Source organism: Microcebus murinus, chromosome 2, assembly GCF_040939455.1.
Source record: "Microcebus murinus isolate Inina chromosome 2, M.murinus_Inina_mat1.0, whole genome shotgun sequence".
NCBI classification, from domain to species: domain Eukaryota; kingdom Metazoa; phylum Chordata; class Mammalia; order Primates; family Cheirogaleidae; genus Microcebus; species Microcebus murinus.
This window is the reverse complement of record NC_134105.1, coordinates 26506347-26527641: the sequence shown is the minus strand read 5'-3', so window position 1 is coordinate 26527641 and position 21295 is coordinate 26506347. Positions and strand designations below refer to the sequence as shown.

General features: G+C 55.2%; 1 protein-coding gene across 1 annotated transcript in view; it reads left to right on the top strand.

The window, feature by feature from the left end:
• The window catches only part of GRIK3 (glutamate ionotropic receptor kainate type subunit 3), a 214530-nt gene that overhangs the window by 177471 nt on the left and 15764 nt on the right, over positions 1 to 21295 (top strand). Inside the window, exons 11-13 of the mRNA XM_012779939.2 lie at positions 12464 to 12687; positions 17939 to 18057; positions 20484 to 20701. Coding sequence (XP_012635393.1) covers positions 12464 to 12687; positions 17939 to 18057; positions 20484 to 20701 — 561 coding nt within the window. The remainder of the gene's footprint in view (positions 1 to 12463; positions 12688 to 17938; positions 18058 to 20483; positions 20702 to 21295) is intronic.

Here is a 21295-nt window from a genome sequence, read left to right as displayed (position 1 = left end):
GCCCTGGTTCTGGAGGATTCCCTCAGTTTCCCAATGCCTTCTGCCCCTTTAAGAGCCACCAAAGTGTGTCCTAACCACGTGCATGAGGTGCCAGCAGGAGGCACTTCTCCAGACTCTGGGACACAGAGATAAACCTGTCACTGCCTTGAGTAACTTTGGGTCCAGTGGGGGTCTCAGAAGCTGAGACCCAGAGCGAAGGGATGAGCAAGGCTCCGCTGGGAGGCACCAAGGGACGGCCTCTTACCCTGCCTGGGACCCAGGAGAGGACCCAGGGGAGCACGGAGTGGGCAGGGCAGGGAGAGGGAGCAGCCAGTGGGAGGGATCTGGGGTTCTTGGGACATTGGGAGAAAAACAGGGAGAAGCTGCAGGCTGGAGTCACAACAGCAGGGGAGGAACCAGGAGGCCCTGGGTCTGAGTCCAGGACTTCACTCATTAGCTGTGGGAACAGGGGCGAGTCACTTGACCTCTCTGAGCTGTTTGCATATCTGTGAAATGGGCACATGAATATCCCTCCCGCAGGATTGTTGCACTACTGGCACAGGACCCAGCCCATAGGAAGGTCAGTACTAGGGGGCCTTGTAAAATACTATAAGCAAACACATCATAGTTCTTAGAAGCCCAGGCTGTGGTCCGGTAGACCTTGGATTCCAGTCCCAGCTTTGCCACCTGCTAGATGTGTGACTAGGTAAGTTCATAACCTCGCTGAGCCTCAATTCCTTCATTTCTAAAATAGGAGTAATTAGCAACCAGCGTAGCTCCTAAGACTGTTGGGGAAATCAGATGAGGCCCCGTTCGCACGGCTCACTGGCACGTGGTAAACATCACCTGCCTTCCGGCTCGGGCCTAAAGCATTTTCTATCAAAGAGCTGCCACTGGATGCAAGGACCAGATCCGTGCTAGACCCCGTAGGGTCCCTCTCTCATTTGTCCTTGTAACAGCCCGCGAGGTAGGTACTGTTATTAACAGCCATTTCTCAGATGAGGAGACTGAGACAGAGAGAGGTGAAGGCCCTCAGCCGGGATTCGGAGTGGCGGAGCTGTGGAGGCTCTTGGCCTCGTACGTAGCCCTGAGCTCCAACCCTGACAAAGAGCCATCCTGACCCCAAGATCATGCAGTAGATCTTCGCAACCTGGAAAGTGCCAGCCGAAGGTTGGGGGTTACTATAGCTTGGCCTCTCCAGGGAGGGGCAGGCGGCACCGGGGCCGTCTCCCGCCTCCGTCTGAGGGGAGCTGCCCTGCAGAGACCTTGCAGGTTGCACGCGGGAGGCAGGCGGAGCTGAAGGCATGACGGCTGGGGCAGAGCCTGGCCCCGTGGAGTCATTTCCAAGGCCCCAGCAAATCGGGCTCCCAGGGGAGTCTGGTAGGAGAGGCTAAGGGTACAGAGCATGAACTCCAGCTGGGTTTGGTTCCCACTCTGCTGCTTACCAGCTGTGTGTTCCTGGACTAGTTTCTTAACTTCTCTGTGTCTCAGTTTCCACATCTTTAAAAGGGAAATATTAATCGGACCTACCTCGTAAGATTGTCATGAGGATGAAATTAACATATGTGCATTCCATAGGTGGCCCCGTGTCCGTATTTGCTTTTTTTTTTTTTTTAATTTTATCCTTACAGCTGTTTCTTGGAGGCTGGTGGGGAGGGGGCTTCAGGACGTCCCTTCAGCTCCCTGAGCTCCAGTTACTCTGCTGACAGTGAGAATAATGACGCCCGCCCCACGTTCTTCCCAGCTTGTTGTGAGCCCAGAGGAGACAACTGGTGGGAAAGCAGCTTCTAGATTGTAGAACTCAGTATAAATGGAAGGGAGTGTGTTGTCACTGTTATTAGTAATAACTATAATTATTATGGAAATTAGTCAGCAGGCCCCAGAGGCATCTCCATCTTACCCACTCTCCTGCACTTGGTGAGCAGGGCCCTGGATTCTGGGGTGCTGGGGTGGCTCTGAGGCTGAGGTTTGCAGAGGGGAGCGGGGCTGGTGGGGGAAGGAGATCAGGCCACGTGGAGAGCGGAGGCCACGTGTGGAAGCAAGTGGGGCTGAGCCAGCCTGGCCACCCACCGCAGCTCCAGGGGCCGAGAGCTTTGAAGAGCCGTGGGCAAGGGGGTGTGGTCGGAGAGACCCAGCCGCAGCCGGACCTTCCTGAGCGGACCCTCGGCTGGGGTAAGGCGGGCAGCCCCGTCCGCGTCCTCCGCGCAGCTGGGCGGTGCTTCGGGAAGCCCTGTATCCATCAGGGCCACGGGCCCTGACAGAACATGCAGGGGACCTTGTTAGACCCGATTCCCTACAATTGATGAGCCTATTAATCCTAGCTTGGTGCCATTTTTAATAACATCATAACCATTTATTAGTGTCGTCAGATAATTAGTCTTCTCAGTAGCCCATAGAAAGCGTGGTAAAGGCCTGGCAATATTATTACTTCCTTATTAGGGATCTGAACGTAGGCATTAAAATGATGAATGCCCCCCTTTGTGAGTATCTGCCCCCCGGGGCCCAGCCAAAGTCCCTGGGTGGAGCCTCGACCAGCAGGACGTGGACAGCCCTTCCTCGGCACTCCCCGCTGGCCTCTGTCCCCTGCGTGTGGCCTTCCAAGGGCTGCGAGGAAAACGGGCACCCGGAGATGCCTCCCCCTCCTGCCCACATGCTCACCGTCCCCAAGTCGCCTCCAGCTATGGGGCAACTGACGTGACCAAGCACAGCGGTGATGACTCCGCCGCCCCCATCTCTCCTCCCAGTGGTCACTCTCTCCGTATTTCCCGCCTGCTTGCTCTCACGTCCCCTCCTCAAAAGTCTCCTACTCGCATCCGTGCCTTAAATCATTCCCGTGTGTTTTTACGACTCTGGAATCCGATAGAAAAGAGCTCAAGTTCTGGGTCTGGCACTTTTCTGCCAGCAGTGGGAAAGTTACTCGACCTCTCTGGCCTCCATTTCCACATCTATGAAATGGGGATAACAAAAGGGCCTTCTGCCCGGGGTTCGAGGGAAGATTTAATGAGATGTGGCACCAAACGCGCAACAGAGTGCCCAGCACTCAGTGAATGCTCAGTACACGGAAGCTGCCCTGCTCACCACTATTCCCTCCGGAGTCAGCCTATATATATGCCTAATATATGGCTGTGCCTAATACATGGCTGTGCTCGAATGTGAGGGCAGTGGGAGGGTAGCCCCTCAGCTGTGGTCATCCTGTTAGGCCACAGTAGTTCAGAACTTAGATCTTCCTTCACTGAATTCAAATAGTAGTCTCAGGGGACTGACTCACATTGATCAGACTCACAGGGAACTGAGGTACACACTTTACTTGGGACATTGGCCTTTTCTTACACTAGGAACCAATCCCCTGCCCCCTGCTACCCAGAGCTCCTGTGTCCTGGCACCAGGTGCCCAGGAGTCTGCTTGGGGAATGTGGGGACCGGGCTTCAAGAGTGGGGAGCCTAAAGCCGAGAGGAGAGCTGCTGCTGGAGGAGGGGGCCAGAGGCAAGCCTTGAAGGGTCTTGAGTGCTAAACTGAGGAGTTTGATTTTAATCCTGAGAGCTATGGGCACAACTGAAAGATGTGACATCAAGCTGGCACTTGAGGAAGTTGCCGTACTGCTGGTCCAAACTGGAGCCAGCGTGGAGGCCACCACCGGGACTGGGTGGGGGTGAGTGCGGTGGCCTCACTCAGAGTGTTGCCATGGGAAAGGAGGGAAGGAGACGAGGGCAGAATTGACGAGATTGGTGATTGGCTGGATGAGGAAGTGGGAGGACGGGAGGAATTCTACTCTGGACAGCCAGAGAGGTGGTGGTGGCATCCCCAGACCAAGGGCCCCCTGGAGAAGTCGAGGACTTGGGAGAGGAGGTGAGACCAGTTCTGGGCACGTTGGGATTGGGGTCGGGGAGGTGGCCGGCCCTGTGGCTGGGCCCTCGGAGGAGAGAGCAGGGCTGGAGGCTGAGCATTCGGATGGTCAGCACCGTGTACAGGGAGCCTAGGAGGTGGAGACGGGGACTGCTCAGGGACCGCAGAGAGGAGGACTGGGCGGGACCCTGACCAGCAGGAATGAAGGAGGAACCTAGAAGACGCCTGGGCTGGCACAGGTGGCCAGGAAGGAGGAGGGAGAGCACGGGGTGACAGAGGCCCGAGGAGGAGAGGCCACTGGAAACGGATCAGGGTCGCAGGCTGCAGGAAGGTCAAGGGAGATGAGGAATGAGCAGCGTCCATGAGTTGGCACAAGCGCGACCTCCTGAGGGTACAGGGCCAGCCCCGGCATGGTTCTCAAGTGCTCCTGACCTCACACTTTGCCCTCAGAGACCCAGAATCCTGTCCTGGCTGCTCTCCAAGGCCCTTGACACATAGGGGTGGGCAGATTAGGGGAGAAAAGGGCAGAAGGGGATCTGGAGGTGATGGGAAAATACCCCCCAGGCCACAGGAAGCCATTAGTTCCTTTATCTCTCAGTTGTTCCATCCCACTGTTGTACATATGGCCGGAGGAAGAGTTTTCCCTGCTCGTAGATGGGGCTGGGCCCAGATAAAGCATGAAGCAAGATGGGGACCAGGTCATGGGCAGCCTTGGCACCACCCCGTGTCCCCTCTGCTTCCCCGCTACACCGAGTGTAGACCAGGAAGGGTGGCACAGCTGAAAGTGCCCGTTTCCCTGCCTGACTCCTCTTCCAGCACTGAGCACCTGATGGACCGAACTTGGCTATTGCCCCAAAGCCTGGCACGGGGCCGGACACACGCAGAGCAAGCACTGATGAACGAGCACACGGACTTGCACACCTGCCTAGAGACGCAGCTGCAGGGTCACGACTCGTGGGCTTCCCAGCCACACTGTGCCAGGGGAGGGCCTAAGGTCAAGGCCATGACCCCATCTCCCACTGTGTCTCCTGTCTTCCAACCAAGAACCAGATCTTATTTCTGGCCTACTTGCACTGGTGTTAGGAGGCGCCCCACACCCCTGTTTGTGTGACCAGGGAAAGCTCACTTGGAAGCAAGGCATGCTGGGAACTCACCTGGGGCAGGTCAGAATCCTGGTGGGACAGGGCAGTGGAGGGAAGTTGGCCAGCTCTCAGCGGCCCAGTACCAATGGTTACCTTTGGCAGCTGGCCGGCGGGTCGTCTGCAGACACTCCCCATGACTACCGGTGTACCCCCTGAACACTGCAGGATGGCACTCCTGAGGGAGGGCTTGCTGGGGGACCCCTTTAAATCTCCGGTGTGTCCATTGACCAATTCATTCATTTATTCACTAACTCTATCAAGTCAGGCCCCGTGCTAGGTGCTGTGGGTACAGCAGTAAGCAAAACAGGCAGGACCCCTTCCCTGGTCCTCAGGATCTTGCATTCCAGGGGAGGAAACAGGCAGTTATCTATGAACATGCGACTAGATGTAGATTCAACAAGATAAGTGTCTGAGCAAGGCATGCAGCAGAGCAGACCTTTCCTGGCTCCCAGACTGGGGCCTGGGCCGACAGGTCCTGTGGGCTGTAGAGCAGGGGAGTCGCTGTGACCCATCTTGGGAAACCCTGGAGGAAGATCCTGGAGACTTGCCAGTGCCAGAGATAGCCATGCCCTGTCCTCTTGGCCAGTGACAGAGGCGTCCAGGGAAGGTGTCTAGGTCATTTCTGCCTCCCTGGTATCAGCAGAGGATGGTAGTGAAGGCCGGGTAAAGGAGGACTTGGACTTGGGGGGCTGTTCCCCGACACCAGCATGGCCAGGGCACTGTGGACTCTGGTCTCCCAGCCTCCAGGTAGGTTGGCAGGAGTGACGGGAAGATCTGGTATCAAAGACATCACCATTGCTCCACCATGTCCTGTCGTCCTCCCAACCAGGAAGCAGAGCTTGGTTCTGGCCTGTGTGTACTGGTCCCAGGCCCTGCTTGCAAAGCCAGGGAAGGTTCTGTCCAAGCCCTCTGCCCCAGCCTGGGGCAGGGCACTTTAAAGCCAGCCATGCTAGGAGCTCACTGGGGGCAGGGCAGAGTCCCGGATGGAGCAAGGCAGGCTGGTTGGAGGAGGAACAGGTGGGCTCCAAAGGTAAACCCTCCCCAGGTGAGCCAGGTTGCCCAGGACAGTGAGTGGGGAGCTCTGTGGGGCTGAGGATGTTATCAAGACGTGCCTGAGGTGGGCCATGAGGGCAGGTGAGGGCTCTCAGTGCCGGGGATCCACTGACAGGTGCAAAGAAGGGGGTAGCAAGGTGCAGGTGAGCCCGTCAGGGGTCAGGGCACAGCAGAGGCTCCATGTGCCAGAGAGGGACAGGCAGGGGAAGCTCAGGAGAGCTGGCGGGGGAGCATGGGGTGCTGAGCAGGGAACCTGGGGCCAGAGCTCAGCCCACTGGGTCAGGGAAGGGAGGTCAGGACCCCCGGGGATGTTTGGATGTTCATTCTTCCGACAAATGTGATTGAGCCCGCCTTTGAGCTAAGCCCTGGGGATACATCAGTGAGCGGAACAAGCTTAATCCCTGCCCTCCTGGAGTTTATATGCTGGTGGAGGAGCCAGATATTAAAGAGTGACTTGCAAATAACAATTCAGTTGTGGTAGGGCACTGAGGAGCTGTGGGGGGGGGGGGGCACTCGGGCACATAACGGGGACCTAACCCGGTCTGTGGGGGCAGGGCACTCACTGCCCCCAGCTCCGTGGGACTTTTTGAGGACAGGACCTGCCCTGTCTGGGCAGATACATCTGTTGGGAACCGATGGGGTGAGGGAAGAGACCTTGCAGTGACAGGGCCCCGACAGTGGGGCCACCAGGGCTGAGAAGCCGGGAAGACCCACCGGCCTTCCTGAAAGACAGAGGCACAGGGTGGAGCCTGCGGGGCCTCAGGAATCGGGCCTGTACCCCAGGCCTGGGAAGGGCACCCACATCGTTCCTCACCATCAGACAGGGAGGCTGCCGCCAGCTCAGGAAGCCGGAGTGGGTCGCAGGTGTTAATCGTTGACCCACTGGTTGACACTCACGAACATACCAGCACCGTTTCCCCTCTACCCAGGTGCGCGGGTTGTTCAGGATGTTAGCTTGTCAGGTTGGTGTCCAGGGCCCTTCAGGGGCACAGTGTTTTCTTAAGCTTAGGGACAAGTGGGTCAGCAGCAGACACCATCTGTGACTTGCTTTCCCCTGTTCTAAGCTGCCGAGTGCTCAGCCCGCTGACTCTGAGGACACGCTGGCCCCGTGGTGTCTCTTCTAAACCGACAGCATCCTATTTATCCACTCCCAGAATCCCTACCGAGGGCCTACTGGGTACAAGGCACTTGGCTGGCCGGGGACACACGGCAGGGAAAAGATAACAGGCTCTGGCCTCGCTCTCCTGAGCTCCCGATACAGCCACAGCCGCGACCAGTGCCAGGAGCTGGCAGTGCCCGGTGCGACGGGAGTAGTCGCCAGGGAGACCTGGTTTCCTCTGCGGAGCGAGTCTGTGGAAATGATGTCTGTGCTGAGATCTGAAGGCAAAGGGAACATTCGCTAGACAGAGAGTCTGAGGAGGAAGAGACGCCAGGTGGAGGAAAGTAGGTGTGCGGGAGTCCGCGCAAGAGAGACGACAGGGGCTGGGGGATCCGAAAGGAGGTGGCGCCATGCAGGGCGGGGCTGGGGGGCACTTGCCAACTCTGCAGCCACGTGGGGTTATTTAAATTTCAACTTAAATTAATTAAAATTAAATAAAAGTATAAATGCAGCTCCTCGGTCACACGGGCCACACTTCAAGTGGTTGACAGCCACGTGTGGCTCGTGGCTGCCACGTTGGGTGGGCAGGTGTGGAAACTTTCCATCACTGCAGAAGCTCTGTGGGACAGCACGGGGCTGGATCATGTACGGCTTAGGCAACCCCTAGTAAGAATGTTTACCCCAAGAGCACTGAGAAGTCCTAACCTATTTTCATTAGCGTGGGGGAGTCTGGCTCGAGAAACACCACTTTGGGAAGATCAGAAGGTGAATTCCACAATGCCACACACCAGAGATTTAGGCAGGGAGCCCACAGACAGAGTCCCAGGGATGAGTCCTGCATGCATGGCAGGAATGAGGCTGGTTTTAAGGCTGCAGAGGGACCTGGGAGGAGGCACGGGTTTATCAGTAGCTTCCTACAGCCACGGGGCCCCTAAACCGGGCAAGGAAAATTTATGCTGGGAAGCCCCATGGTCAGGAGCCAGAGTCAAGTTCAGGTCTCTGGGAATGCAACCCTGGGCTCAGGACAAGGCAGGTGCGCCCAGCCATAAGGTCTGCCCTTGAGAATGAGAGCTGCCGGGGTGGGGCCGGGAGCAGGCCGTGGAAGGAGCTCCAGGCATCCTGTTCAGGGGCTACGCGGCAGGTGCATTAGAATACTAGGGCTGCCACAACTGACCACAAACCACCTGGCTTACAACAGAAGCTCACTCTCCCATAGTTCTGGAGGCTGGAAATCAAGTCGTCAGCAGGGTTGGTGCCTTGTGTAAGTTCTGAAGGAGAATCTGCCCCATGCTTTCTCCTGGCTTCTGCGGTTGCCTGCAGTCCTTGGCGTTCCTCGGCTTATGTTTGTGTCACTCCAGGCTCTGCCTCTGTCACACATGGATATCTATGTGTCCTCTCTTCCTCTTGTAAGGACACCAGTCATTGGACTGGGGGCCCACCCTAATTCAGTATGACTTCCTCTTAACTTGACTTCATATGCAAGTGTCTCATTTCCAAATAAGGTCACATTCACAGGTACCAGGGGGTTAGGATTTGAAAATAGTTGAGGGGCACAATCCAACCCATTTCAAGTGGCCTGTGTGGTTTAGTGGTAAAACGCCAGGCTTTGGGGTCACAGTGAACTGAGTCCAAGTACTGGCTCAGCCACTTGCCAGTTTTTTGCTTGTTTGTTTGTTTGTTATTTTGTTTGTTTGTTTGAGACAGGGTTTCCCAGACTTCTCTTCCCTGGGATAGAGGAGACTGGGAGGGGCTTAGAGCAGCACAGGTCCCGACAGGTCCTTGGTATGTGGAGCTGCTTATGGGGGGAAGCACGTCCTGGGAGGGCCATCCTGCCTGCTCCAGAGGTTTAGAAAATGTGCGGAAGGGTCCTCAGTGAGGCAGGAGGGGCCAACAAACCACCTATAAGACCAGTGACGGTGTTGGCCAGGTTGGAGGCTTGGCGTTTGAGGGCATGAGTACTGTACAAACAACAGCAACGAGCCAGGAGCTTCTCCAAGCCTCAGTTTCCTTCTATTAAAAAAATGTGGGGTTAGAATAGATGTATTCTCTCGAATAGACTTAAAGGTCTCTCATCCAGCTCTGACAGCCTATGATTTTATGAATCATCCTCAAAGAAAACTTGCGCAAGTGAAAAGAACCTGCCAAGATTGGGCCTTTCATTCTGAGTAATGAACTGAAACGGCAAAGGCTGACATCTGTTCCGATCTTTCAAGGGAAGTTGGACAAAATAATGCCTTTTTCGGGGAAATTGTAACCGATGGTGAAATGTAGTATTTCCTGCCTAACCAAAGTGAAGTGGAGAACTCCGGCCTTCCTGCAGCCCACGGGGGAACACATACCCGAACTCCCAGGGAAGGTCACGTGGGCCAGCCGTCTTGCTGCTGGGGCGCAGAATGCCGCAGACGCCTCCACCTCCAGCCCTGGAAAGCCAGAGAGCAGGAAGAGTGACAGGGAGATTCGGAAGGCTCCGAGACGGTTTGGGGGAAGAAATAGGGCCTGTGGCCCTGTGGTTGGCTTCCTCACCAGCCCCTGGAATATTTCTGGTGAAATAAGTGTTGGCTGCAAACACCTTGATCTCCCAGCCCTAACTCTCTCACACGACTTGCCATCAAAAGTCAAAGGAAGTTCCATTGACATCCACCATTGACTTTGAGATTCTTCCCAAGAATCCACTCCAAGCACCAGAGGCCTCTCCCAGAGACCAGTTCCAAATGCATTCTGAGCAATGCTAACAACTTTGGAGTCAGAGCCTCCCAAAGCAGTGTGTAGTTCAGCATCACTTAACAACGGGGATATGTTCTGAAAAATACATCTTTAGGTGATTTTATCATTGTGTGAATATCATAGTGTACGTACACAAATCTAGATGGTCTAGCCTACTGCACCTCTAGGCTATATGGGCTAGCCTATCGCTCCTAGGCTACAAACTAGTACAACATGTTACCGTACTGAATACTGCAGGCAGTTGTAACACAATGGTAAGTATTTGTGCATCTAAACATATCTAAACATAGAAAAGGTACAGGAATGATATGGTATTATAATCTTCAGGGACCACTATCATATATGTGGTCCAGTGACAGTTGACTGATATATCTTCATACGGCACATGACTGTACTTAGAAGTGACAGGCCTGGGCGAGGCCAAGTTCAGGAATCAAAGGCCATCTACATCCCAGTCACATTGGCATTATAGAAGATCTCAGAATTTCAGGACTGAAAGGTACCTTCCAGGGTGTCCTACCCAGGCTCCCACTCCACCCAAGAATCCCACCTACAGCCGCCAACAAGGGCTCAGTTGACCGGAAGCTCCGTGACCACAGGGTTTGGTCTCTTGCTCACCAGACTGGGCCAGGGCCCGTGCACAGAAGGTCTGGAGCAGACACATGAGTCACTCTGCACCTTCCCGGATAGTTCTGTCTCCCTTTGTCACTTGTGTTTGTACACGCCCTGGCCCGAGAGGGCTCCAGGAGCTGGGGCAGCAGCAGCCGCCCCATTCCTTCTTCCTCTGCCTTCAAAGCCAGGCGAGTTCCGACTCACACCTTCAAAGATTTGCAAAAGGAAAGTCCCAGTATAATAATCCTTTATAATAGACTCCTCCTCCTCCCTGTTTTTCCTGGTGTCTGAAGTCCATCGAATCCTTGGGCTCTAAGTGTCCGTGTTGGGGCGTGGCGGGGGGGGGGGGGGTGCTGTCGTGAGAAGGAGAAACACCGCGGTGGGCAGTGTCAGAGTTGTGAGTGTCCCAGCTCCTCCCAGCCTGGGACACCTGCAGAACCTTCTAGAAACTGGGGTTCCACCCACGTTAGCCCTTCCCTCCTTGAAGTCTGATTTTGGCTGGACTGCCAGTTCCTATGCTAATTTAAGTGAAGTCAGAGATAATGTTCACACTGTTGGTAAACAGTTTGATTAATGTCCATCTTCCCTACTGGACCATAAGCCCCTGAGGGCAGAAACCAGGTCTGCCTGGGTCAACTCCGTATCCTAGTGCCTAGTGGAAATGAATGAATGGATGAAGCTGGACCGAGCCAGGGGGTGGCCGCCCAGAGGCATTGCCTTGGGAGGGGGTTTCAGAGGCAAACCCCCCCTTGGCAAACCCCCCCAGGGTCTGTAGTGCTGGCCTGCAGGACCCAGCCGTCTTTCCGCCCTGCCCCACCTGAGAAAGGAAATTGATAACTGTCCGCAGTCTGAGGAGTAAATATCCACAGGCGCCCGAGAGGCGGCCTCTCACGGGGAACGTTATTAATTAGCAAACATTGCAGAGGCCGAGGTGGGGCTTGGGGATGGGGAAAGAAGCCGGGAGGCTGCTGCAGCCCCCGCCACTCTCCGGAGCTCACAGGCAGATAAGCAGACCAGACGCGATGTCGCTTGGGCGCAGACTGTGCCACTCAAGTAGAGCCGGGTGGGGCCTTACCGTGAGACAGGGCCAGCCGCGTGGGAGGTCAGCGCTGGAGGCTGGGGGGGGGGGTTCTGGAAGAGGCAGCACATGCAGAGGAATATGGATGGGGTGAGAGTGGGACATCAGGGAGGGGGCATTCCACACAGCGCAGAAGAAGCGGGAAAGGGAACGTGGCAAACAGGAAGCCGTTCCACGGGGCCCCACGTGGGAGGAGACCAGTGGGGTGAGTCTGCAAAGATGGCGTGGGAATGAGGGATGAGGGAGTTTAGATTTTTAATCAGGAAAAGCTTCAGACCAGAGAAACAGAACTTTAATCCCCTCATTAAAATTGCGATAGGCTAAAATTTATTAACATAGGAGCTCCCTCGCCCCGCCCCACCCCCTGTTCACGAGGGGCCGGGACCGCGGGTTCAGTTTCTCACCTGCCCTTGCCCTCCAGGGAGGGGACTATGTCTGCCCAGCTCGTTTTGCAGGACTTTTAGGATATGAAGAATATCCAGAAAGGAGTGAAGCCATGAATGGGAGAGGAAAGCAGGTTTAAACAAGCGTTGTGGTGGATTCTGTGTCCTCTTCGTGGCATTTGAAAGACATGAATAGAGAACACGAGCTATTTTTAAGTGTTTGTAGGTTGCCGGGCTGTGTTTATTTGACAAAGCACCATTTTGAGAAGGGACCACGTGGTTACAGCTTTAACAGGGCTCCATGCTCTGCCTGTGCTCACCACCGTCCTCCCCCTCAAGACCGCGGCTCTTCCAGTCCAGCGTTGTCACCCCACGTCCTGGGCACGGCCTGGCCCAGAGGAGGGTTAGTAAGTGTTGACACCGAAGAGCAGAGTGACCTGGGGCTGAGACAACTGACTGTCCCCTCATCTCTCGTCCTCCAGGAAGCGTGTTCTGTGCCCCGCTAATCTGAGGCTTTGCTCATTGTCTGTCTGTCTGTCTGTCATTGTAGAAGGCAGATCTGGCCGTGGCGCCCCTCACCATCACCCACGTCCGCGAGAAGGCCATTGACTTCTCCAAGCCCTTCATGACGCTCGGGGTGAGCATCCTGTACCGCAAGCCCAACGGCACCAACCCCAGCGTCTTCTCCTTCCTCAACCCCCTGTCCCCGGACATCTGGATGTATGTGCTCCTCGCCTACCTGGGTGTCAGCTGCGTCCTCTTTGTCATCGCCAGGTAAGGCAATCCCTCGGCCAGAGCTCCGGCCCAAGGTTGAAGCCTTAGGGAGCCAGGCCAGCCGGCACGTCCCCAGCCCCTGGCGCAGGAGGCCCAAGGCTCAGGCCACCTCTGTGCCTGCTCCTTCCCCGCTGCTTGTGGCTCGGATCCCTTTGGATCCCTCGGGGACATTCCATGGCCCCCCAGTCTTGAGTCACTCAGTCCTCACCCTGGGCTGTGTCCACGACTCTGAGATGCAGCAGTTGCAGGATTGGAGAGGCTGAGTCACCGCCCAAAGCTGCACCCCTTGGACCAGGCGCCTGGCACAGCACACACAGTGCATTGGGTGGCCTGGGGGGTGGCTTAGAGCTTGGGAAACGGGCTGTGTCTATCTAATCCACAGCAGCAGGGGGAACAGTGCCCCATAAACTCATGCACACACCCACATGTAGAAACACGGCACACATACACACCTACCTGTCTGGGATACATGCTAGCAACATGCTTGCACATTCGGTTGTTCACATGAAGTGGACATAGTGCTCCCTTGCTGGTGGGTGGTGGGAGGAGGTCACTACCAGACCGGTTTAGCTCAATGTTTAGTGAGCGCCTGGTGTTTGCCAAGCGCTGTGCTCTGCACTTCACAGCCGTTGTCTTAGGTAGTTCTCACAGCCTCCCTGGAATAGGAGACACCTGAGGCCTGCATTGCCAAGGCCATGCAAGCAATAGGGGACGCCTGTGGCATTTGAGCTTGGGTCCCCACACCCCTCTGTCCAGGGGTCCTCCCTGCCCACATCGGTGGCTGCTGGACCCAGCACCCCACCCCCTTCCCCGCTGAGCCCTCTGCCCACTCCCGCCAGGCCCAGCCCACGCCCCTCATCTGCTTTTTTTCCTCTAAATCCTAACACAGTGCGAAGAGACTTCTCTGGAGAGGCAATTTGAGATCCAAGGACTTGGTGTTTCTGCCTTTTTTCTCCTGAGCCTCCTTTGAAAGCCTTCCCCCCACTCTGCTCCCTCCCACTCTCTCCTCCCACTCAGAGAGAGACCAAAGGGGAGGCTGCCAGAGGCAAGATCATCCGGCCCCCAAGCCCTGTGCTGCTCGCCTGGCCCTGCTGTGGCTACCCTGCCTGGTGGCCAGGTGGCAGGTGGCAGCTGAGAGAGGCTGCTGCAGAGAGGCCTTCATTACACCCCTCGTCTTAATGGCCTAACAAGCCTTTGAAAGCCAGGAGCCCCTCTGCGAGCTCGCACCTTTGACTTTGGTGGCTCCGGCAGCCTCTCAGCTCTCACCCCCTCTGAGGCTCGGGCTGTTCCAGTGCCAGCTCTGCCCATGGGATACGTGTCCCATCCCCTCCGAGTCCTGCCCTTTCTCCAGTAGCTGCCAGCCCAGCCTGCCTCCCTCCCCTGCTCCTGCTAGGGAAGCAGCAGTCCCCTTCCCAAGCTTAGGAAGACTTCTAGGAAGAGATGTGATGATTTCTGGAGCTGCTGGAATGATAGGAGATATCTGAGAAGAGAAGAGACAGAAAAGGGTTTTGGCCACAGAGCCTGGGAGTCATAGTACAGCCTGCCGGTTATAGTACAGTTGTCACCTTGTGCAGCATGTGCATGACACAACTCACACTCATCTTGTCAAATCGTTATGACAGTCCTGTGAGGTGGGCGTAATTATCCCCACTTTACAGAAGCAGAAACTGAGGCTCAGGGAGGTTAAGTCATTGCCCAGAGTCAGACAGCTTTTCTTCTGCAGAGCTGAGAGTTTCAAACCCCGACCTGCCCAACTTTGGAACAAGGGTGGCCAACACAGGTGTCTGCTGGGGCCAGACAGGTAGCCTGAGGGCGTGAAGCGGGCCTGGTGACAGGCGGCAGGGAGTGATGGGGACTGCAGCAAACTGGAAAGCTCATACCTGGCTAAAGGGAGCAGCTGCCACTCAGCCCCAACAGATTGTACGAGGCAGAGATTCAGGGCCAGTGTTGAAGAAGTCATGACTTTTAGAGGGAAATTCAGATATTTATGTGACATCTCATGGTTTTTCTTTGTGGCCACTAATTTGATTTTTTACAACACTGTCGGGGCCAAGCACAACACGTCTGGAGGGTGAAGGCAGGTGTCTTCCCACCAGCCTCCCAGTGACCTGTGCCCCTTGGACCACTCCATGCTGGCTGCTGGAGATCTGGACACAGCTGCCCACTGCCCCAAGAGAAGGGGTCTGTGAAGGTCCCCAGGTCCCCAGGCCCACTGCGGGGCAGCTCCAGCTTGGCACAGGGCTGTCCATCTTGCAGCCTGGCCTGGCCTGTGCTTGCCCTGCACAGGGTCCAAGCATTGCGTAAGGACTTCCCTCTCCATTGAGATATTCCGCTTCCTGCCTGGTGAAGTGGGAAGAAGCGGGGGGGGGGGGGGGGGGGATTGCTCTGTGCAGAGAGCAGGGCAGTGGGCACTCGGGGCAGGGAGATAGTCCTAAGCACCCGACCCAGGAGGCAGGGCTGAGGGCGAGCTGCCCCTCCAGCCCCTGGGAGCCACATTTCAGCCAGACCTGGCACAGATAAGCATCCCAGGGAAGAGAGGACTACAACCACAGCGAGTGCCCTGTCTACACCTCCGTGGTTGGAGCCAGAGTGTAGCCTTCTCCGTGAAGACACAGATTTTGTCTCCAGGTCGAATTCTTCTAATTTCCATTTACTCTCAAGACTGGAGGAGCCCTTGCAGCCACAGGCTGTAAACCCAAGATCCACAAATATAATAACTTCAGGTGGCACTTTCCTCCCTTGTCCAGTGGCCCTCTCACTCCTCTTCTCTCCAGTGGCCTGGGGTTAGTAAGAGTCTGTACCCTCCATCCCACTGACCTACCTGTCTGTGAAATGGGCACCCACCGTGCGTTTCCCTCTCAGGAGGTGGTGAGGACCCCAGCCTATAATGGCACTTGGTGACCAAGAGGCCCATGACAGGCAATCCCACCACTGGGAATTCATCCCCCTGGGACGACACTGTTAAGCCACCCCTAGAGTTCCCCCAAGTCCAGAAGCCTTTGCAGCAAAGCCCCAGGGCACCCTTTGGCGTTGGTGCCCACAGAGGAGGGTCCAAGGATGTTTCCTCCAGCAGAGAGAGAACACAACAGTGGAAAATGGGACAGCTTAAGTGCCATCATAGAGGAATGGTTAAAAACACCTGCGAAGTGGTTATAGATGATCAGCTGGATCCTTAAAAGAGGTTGACATTAAGGGAAATATGAAGTTCTAGGACAGTGTAATGCATGATGTGGTATTTTTGTATTAAAAGAGCATATACAGATACACTGTGTGTGTAACTGGTACATTGGTAACTGTACACAACTGGTACATTAAAAGAGCAGGACTCATGAGATGTCATCAAACATCATCGTTATTTTCCCTCCCACCCCACCTTCTGGGGTGTCCAGAGGTGGGAGCTCTCCCCACGGCCCCCTCAGCAGCCCACTGCGTACTCAGCCCCTGGTGTTCCGGCAGCCCGCGTCCCTGCAGCCTCTCCCTGTCGGAGTCGAATTGCCCTTCTAGGGCGGCAGTGAAGGTGGGCTGGGCTGGATCTCTCTTCCGCGTGTGCCCATCTGGTCCAGGGGAATAGCAGGGACCCTGCATCCTCAGACCTGCTGGGCTCCAGGCCAGGCCGATGCCGTGCAGCAGGGACCCTTCCGCCTCCAACGCGGAGCGCGCAGCAGCCCACCCACCCCTCGCCCTCGGTCTCCCCGCGTGCACCTGTCAGCTCTAGGCCTGCACCCCGAGCCCCCAGCCCCTGTGGAGCCCCTCTCTCCATCTGGCGGGGGCAGGGAGGGTGCGCCAAAGGCTTTCTCAGAAATCCCTTCTCACAACAGCCTCTCATCCCTGCTCTCTTGATCCCACATTTCTTCCTTGTGGATTTTAGAGCCTCTAACCAGTTCGTGGCCATTTCCTTTGAAAATCCTCCTCTTGGTTTGAAGCCTTACTTTGGAATTTCCTATCCGAGGGATCTTCCCGCTTCATGAAAACAAAATTCTTCCCACCCACCGTGAGCACTGGTGGTCAGTATAATGTCTTAAAGCCCTGAGGAAGGAGACGGAAAAGGACAGTCGTCACCACATCGCACTTAAAGGCATCACACTTTAAAAAACAAAACAAAATTCCACTGGACTTGTCCCTCCTTCCCGGTCTCTCCTCGTCTCACCATCCCAGGACACCCACACCCCCACCCACCTCCCAGCCAGGGACTTTCTCCGGGGCCCTCCAACTGGAGCCCACGCGGGGAACAAAGATTCCCTTCAGTAATCAGGACTCCTCTTCCTTAGAAGGCAGTAGGGGCTTTTACATAACAATTTTTTTCCTGTCATATATGCATTTGCACATTCAAAGACAAACATCTGAAAAATTACATACCACATTGTTCTCTTCGGGGGTGGGATGATGGAGTACTTTCACTTTCAAACTGTATTCTGTACTGCTTGAATATTTTATAAAGAGTGTTTCCTGCTTTTTTTCTGTTTTAAGGAAATTATACAAAAAATTTAAAAAGCATGTTCTCATTTTTAAAAATTCACATAATACATATGAAGCAACAAGCCTTCCCGGACTTCCTTCTGCTATTCGAACTCCCTTCCCGTGAGGTAAACACTGATATTTTTCATATGTGGAGCCTTCCAGACCCTTTGGTATGCATTTGCATACGAATAAACATAAAGAGCTATATAGTTATGTCTTCAAGAATCTATTTATATAAATGTGGTCATATTGTTCTTATGTTTTATTGCTTGTTCTAACCAAACAATGTGTGTTGAAGGTCTTTCCCTACTGGTATTTCTAGAAGTATCTCGTTCTCTCTTGACAGCCACATAATATTTCAAAATACAGTTGCGGCGTGGTTTATTTAATCACCCCTCTATTGAAGGACATTTAGGTTGTTTCCAGTTTTCTGCTATTACAAACAATGCTTTGATAAACACCCGCGCGCGGCTCTTCATGCTCATGTACAAATGTTTCTTCCAGCGTGGATAATGAGTTGCAGAATTGCTAGGTTGAAGGGCACGTGCACTTTTAATTTTAAGAGATGCTGCTGAATTACTTTTATAACCAGAAACAGGCACTAACAATAAAGAACAAGAAGAAAAATGGCCCTGATTCCCATTCCCTGCCTCCCCGCAGAACGATAAGGCTATCGGTGCTCAAGTGGCTGGCACAGCGGCGCTTGCTAAACCTCCGCCAGCCACAGCCCGGACGCGCCTTCCCGAGGGTGTCCCCGCAGCTCAGCCTCACTGCCCCTCTCTTCCTGCGGCAGGTTCAGCCCCTACGAGTGGTACGACGCTCACCCCTGCAACCCCGGCTCCGAGGTGGTAGAAAATAACTTCACTCTGCTGAACAGCTTCTGGTTCGGAATGGGGTCCCTGATGCAGCAAGGTATGTGCCCTCTCTCGGGGCCTCTCTTCTGGGGTCTTCTCTCCCCAAGGGCCCCTCAGCGTCTGGGGAGTGAGCAGCCCCAGCCCACTCTCCGAGGGCAGCCTCAGAGCCTGCGAGGCCATCAGAAGTTGGAGACACCTGGGGTAACCAGATGCCCTAGATCTCCTCCCTCCACCACTGCTCTGGCTGGAGCCAGCTCAGGGGCTGAGCCCGAGGCAGATAAGCCACCCCCTGGCATGCAGGCCGCATGCCCAGCACCTCCTGCTCCAGCTGCGGTGGACGTGGACCATCCTGCTGGCTGGGGCCAACCCCGCCGATGGCCTCACCACCGTAGAGTCCGGCTGAGCAAAGCTGGGCTGTGGCTGGGAGGCTGGGTAGAGGCCAGGAATGAGATGATGAGATCTGATCAGGGTAGTGGCCTTGGGAGTGGAGGACAGAGGGACTAAGAGAACTTCAGGAGGTAGCATAGACAGGACTCGGAGACCGCCTGGCCGTGGGTTGCCTGGAGTAGGAGGGGCCATGGCTGAGGCAGGGACTTCCGCGTGGGTGCATCGGAAGTGAGGGACACGGAAGGACACGATTCTCTTGAGTCCTCCGGAGGGAAGGCCAGTGTGCTGCCCCTGGCCCTGCGCTGGTGGCCCGCCCATTGGAAATACCTGCAGCTACTCAAGCATAGCAGAAAGCAGAGCGCCTGCTCTCACTGCAAGGCGTGAGAAGCAGAGACTCCAGGGAACTGGAGGGCAGGCACTGGAAAGGGGACGACCATCCAGGAAAAGACCCAGGGAGGACACCACCCCAGCCCTGCCGGCCAGGAGCCACATGCTCATTGCCTCTGCCCATGGAGTCCCACATCCAGGGCTCCTTATCTCGGGGAATGGGGACAACCAAAGTCTCTGCCTGCAGGGCAGGGGAGGGAAGGGGCTTCAAGGGACAAAGAAAATGTCCTTGTCCTTCACTCATCTGTGTGTAACCCCAAGGCCCCGTAGACATCCATCAGCAAAGGCCGAATGAATGAATGAATGAGTGAGTGGGGTCATCCCAATGTGTCCTGAGTGCCACTCCATGCCAAGCCCTGTGCTGGGCACTTGAGTGACAGAGGAAAGGAGAAAGCGAACCTGCCCCACACAGGAGAGACCACTCTGCCATGGCAGACAAGGGCAGGAGCTCGGGCCTGGGCCAGGATCCAGCCACTCTTGTTTGCGGAGCAGCCTGAACCCCAGCTTGGCACAAACTGGGGAGTCTGGGGGCGGCTGGTTGGTGGGGGAGGGGGGATGCTGAGCAGCATTGGTGGTCTCCAGCAGCTCGGAAGTGACTGGCAGCTTTTAAGGGAAGTGCCGCAATCTGTCCCCGCTATTAATGAGTGTCCTGAAGCCTCACCTTGCTGTTTTGTCCATCATCTTTGTTCAGTGACAGTTGGGAAAGACCTGGAAGCCCCTCAATGCAGTAATAGCTTCTCCTCTTCCACCTCCTGCTGCTATTCAAAGCACTGGCCCCTGATGCATTCTCCGTGTGGTTTTGATTAGGAGGGAGAAAAATAGTTATGTATTTGAAAAACTCTCCCTTGAGTGATTTCTTTGAGGAGAAAAAAAAAACATCCATATCAAAGCAGATGCTTTTCAAATTGCAGGTCCAAATATTCTGGAAAGTTCAGCAGTCACTTGCTATTTAAATCTCTTGAAAGCCACCTAGTTAATTACTTCAGTTAGAAGGTTTCATCTAAATTGTGCTCCACACCCAAGGTCGGGGAGGAAGAGTGATAATATTTCAGCAAAGAGCTTCGAAAAATGTTGATTTTTCTCCTCTCACAAAGCACTGCATAGCAATCTTGAATTTGTATACCACTTGTATTGCCAACGCAGTCTCTCCTCAAATTATATCATTGCGGCACCACGATATTTATGGGAGGCTGGGACAGAGGAAGGACAATTCTCCACTCTTTGCAGAGTCCCAGAGAGGGAAGTGTCTGGCATAAGACCACGAGGAGAGTTGGGAGCAGGATTCGCTCGAGAACCCAGGGGCTGCCACGGCCAGGTGTTCTTAGCCCAGGCCCACACAAGTGCTCCGTGATTAGGCAGCTGAGGCTCTGACGAGCTGGTGCAATGTCGTGAATGTGTATGTTGTTCTAGCGCAGTGGCTCGCCGTCTTCAGGCTGCATCAGAGTCACCTGGAAGGCTTACTCGAAGCACAGATTGCTCGGCCCCGCCCTCCAACGTCACTGACTCAGTAGGTTCTGGGGTGGGGCCCAAGAACTGGCATTTCCAACAAGTTTCCGGGTGGTGCTGATGCCACTGGTCCAGGGACCACCACTGGTCCAGGGAAAGGGACTCGGCTTTCTGCAGAACGTCAGTGGAGTCCAGGACCCAGGAGGCCCGAGCGGTCCTGGTCTGGACATTGTAAGGGGACACCTATCTCCTCCCTTCGCCCAGGGTCCGAACTGATGCCCAAAGCTCTGTCCACGCGCATCATCGGCGGCATCTGGTGGTTCTTCACGCTCATCATCATCTCCTCCTACACGGCCAACCTGGCTGCCTTTCTGACCGTGGAGCGCATGGAGTCGCCCATCGACTCTGCCGACGACCTGGCCAAGCAAACCAAAATCGAGTACGGGGCTGTCAAGGACGGCGCCACCATGACCTTCTTCAAGGTGAGGCCCTCTCCCTCCCACGGAAGCACCGTGGTCTGACCCTCCCCGAGCCCTTTACTGAGCAGAAGAGGGAAAGGCGTCTTTGTCCTTCCTTAACCACACGGAGCCGATGGGCCAGAAACCCCCAGGGCCCAGCCCCTCTCTGTCTGGCCCAGCTGACTTTGGGGGTTGTGGCGATGTTGGCCACATGGGTTGGTCTCAGCACAAATGCTAGAAGTTTCTGTGCTGAGACCCTTGGAATGCTGGCGTCTTCAGCTAAAGTCCCTGTCACCTACTAGAGCAGGTGCTCTAATGGGTGGGTATCTGCTGTGACTTTGTTGCCCCTCCTGCTTGGGAAAGTGCTGGCTCAGTTCCCCAGTGTTTTTTCACCTTCTACCAGAGTGGCTGGGGGTTTAGGAGACTCTTAGGCTGACACTGGGAACCAATAGCTGTAAATGTTCTTTCAGAAATTAAAGTAATAAGAGTAATTACCACCACTGAGAGCTCACAGTGGGCCAGGCACTGTGCTAAATGCTCGGCCTCATTTAACCTTCATGACAAATCCGGTGAGGCTGGTGCTAGAATCGTTTCCATTTTACACGTGTGGAAACAGGC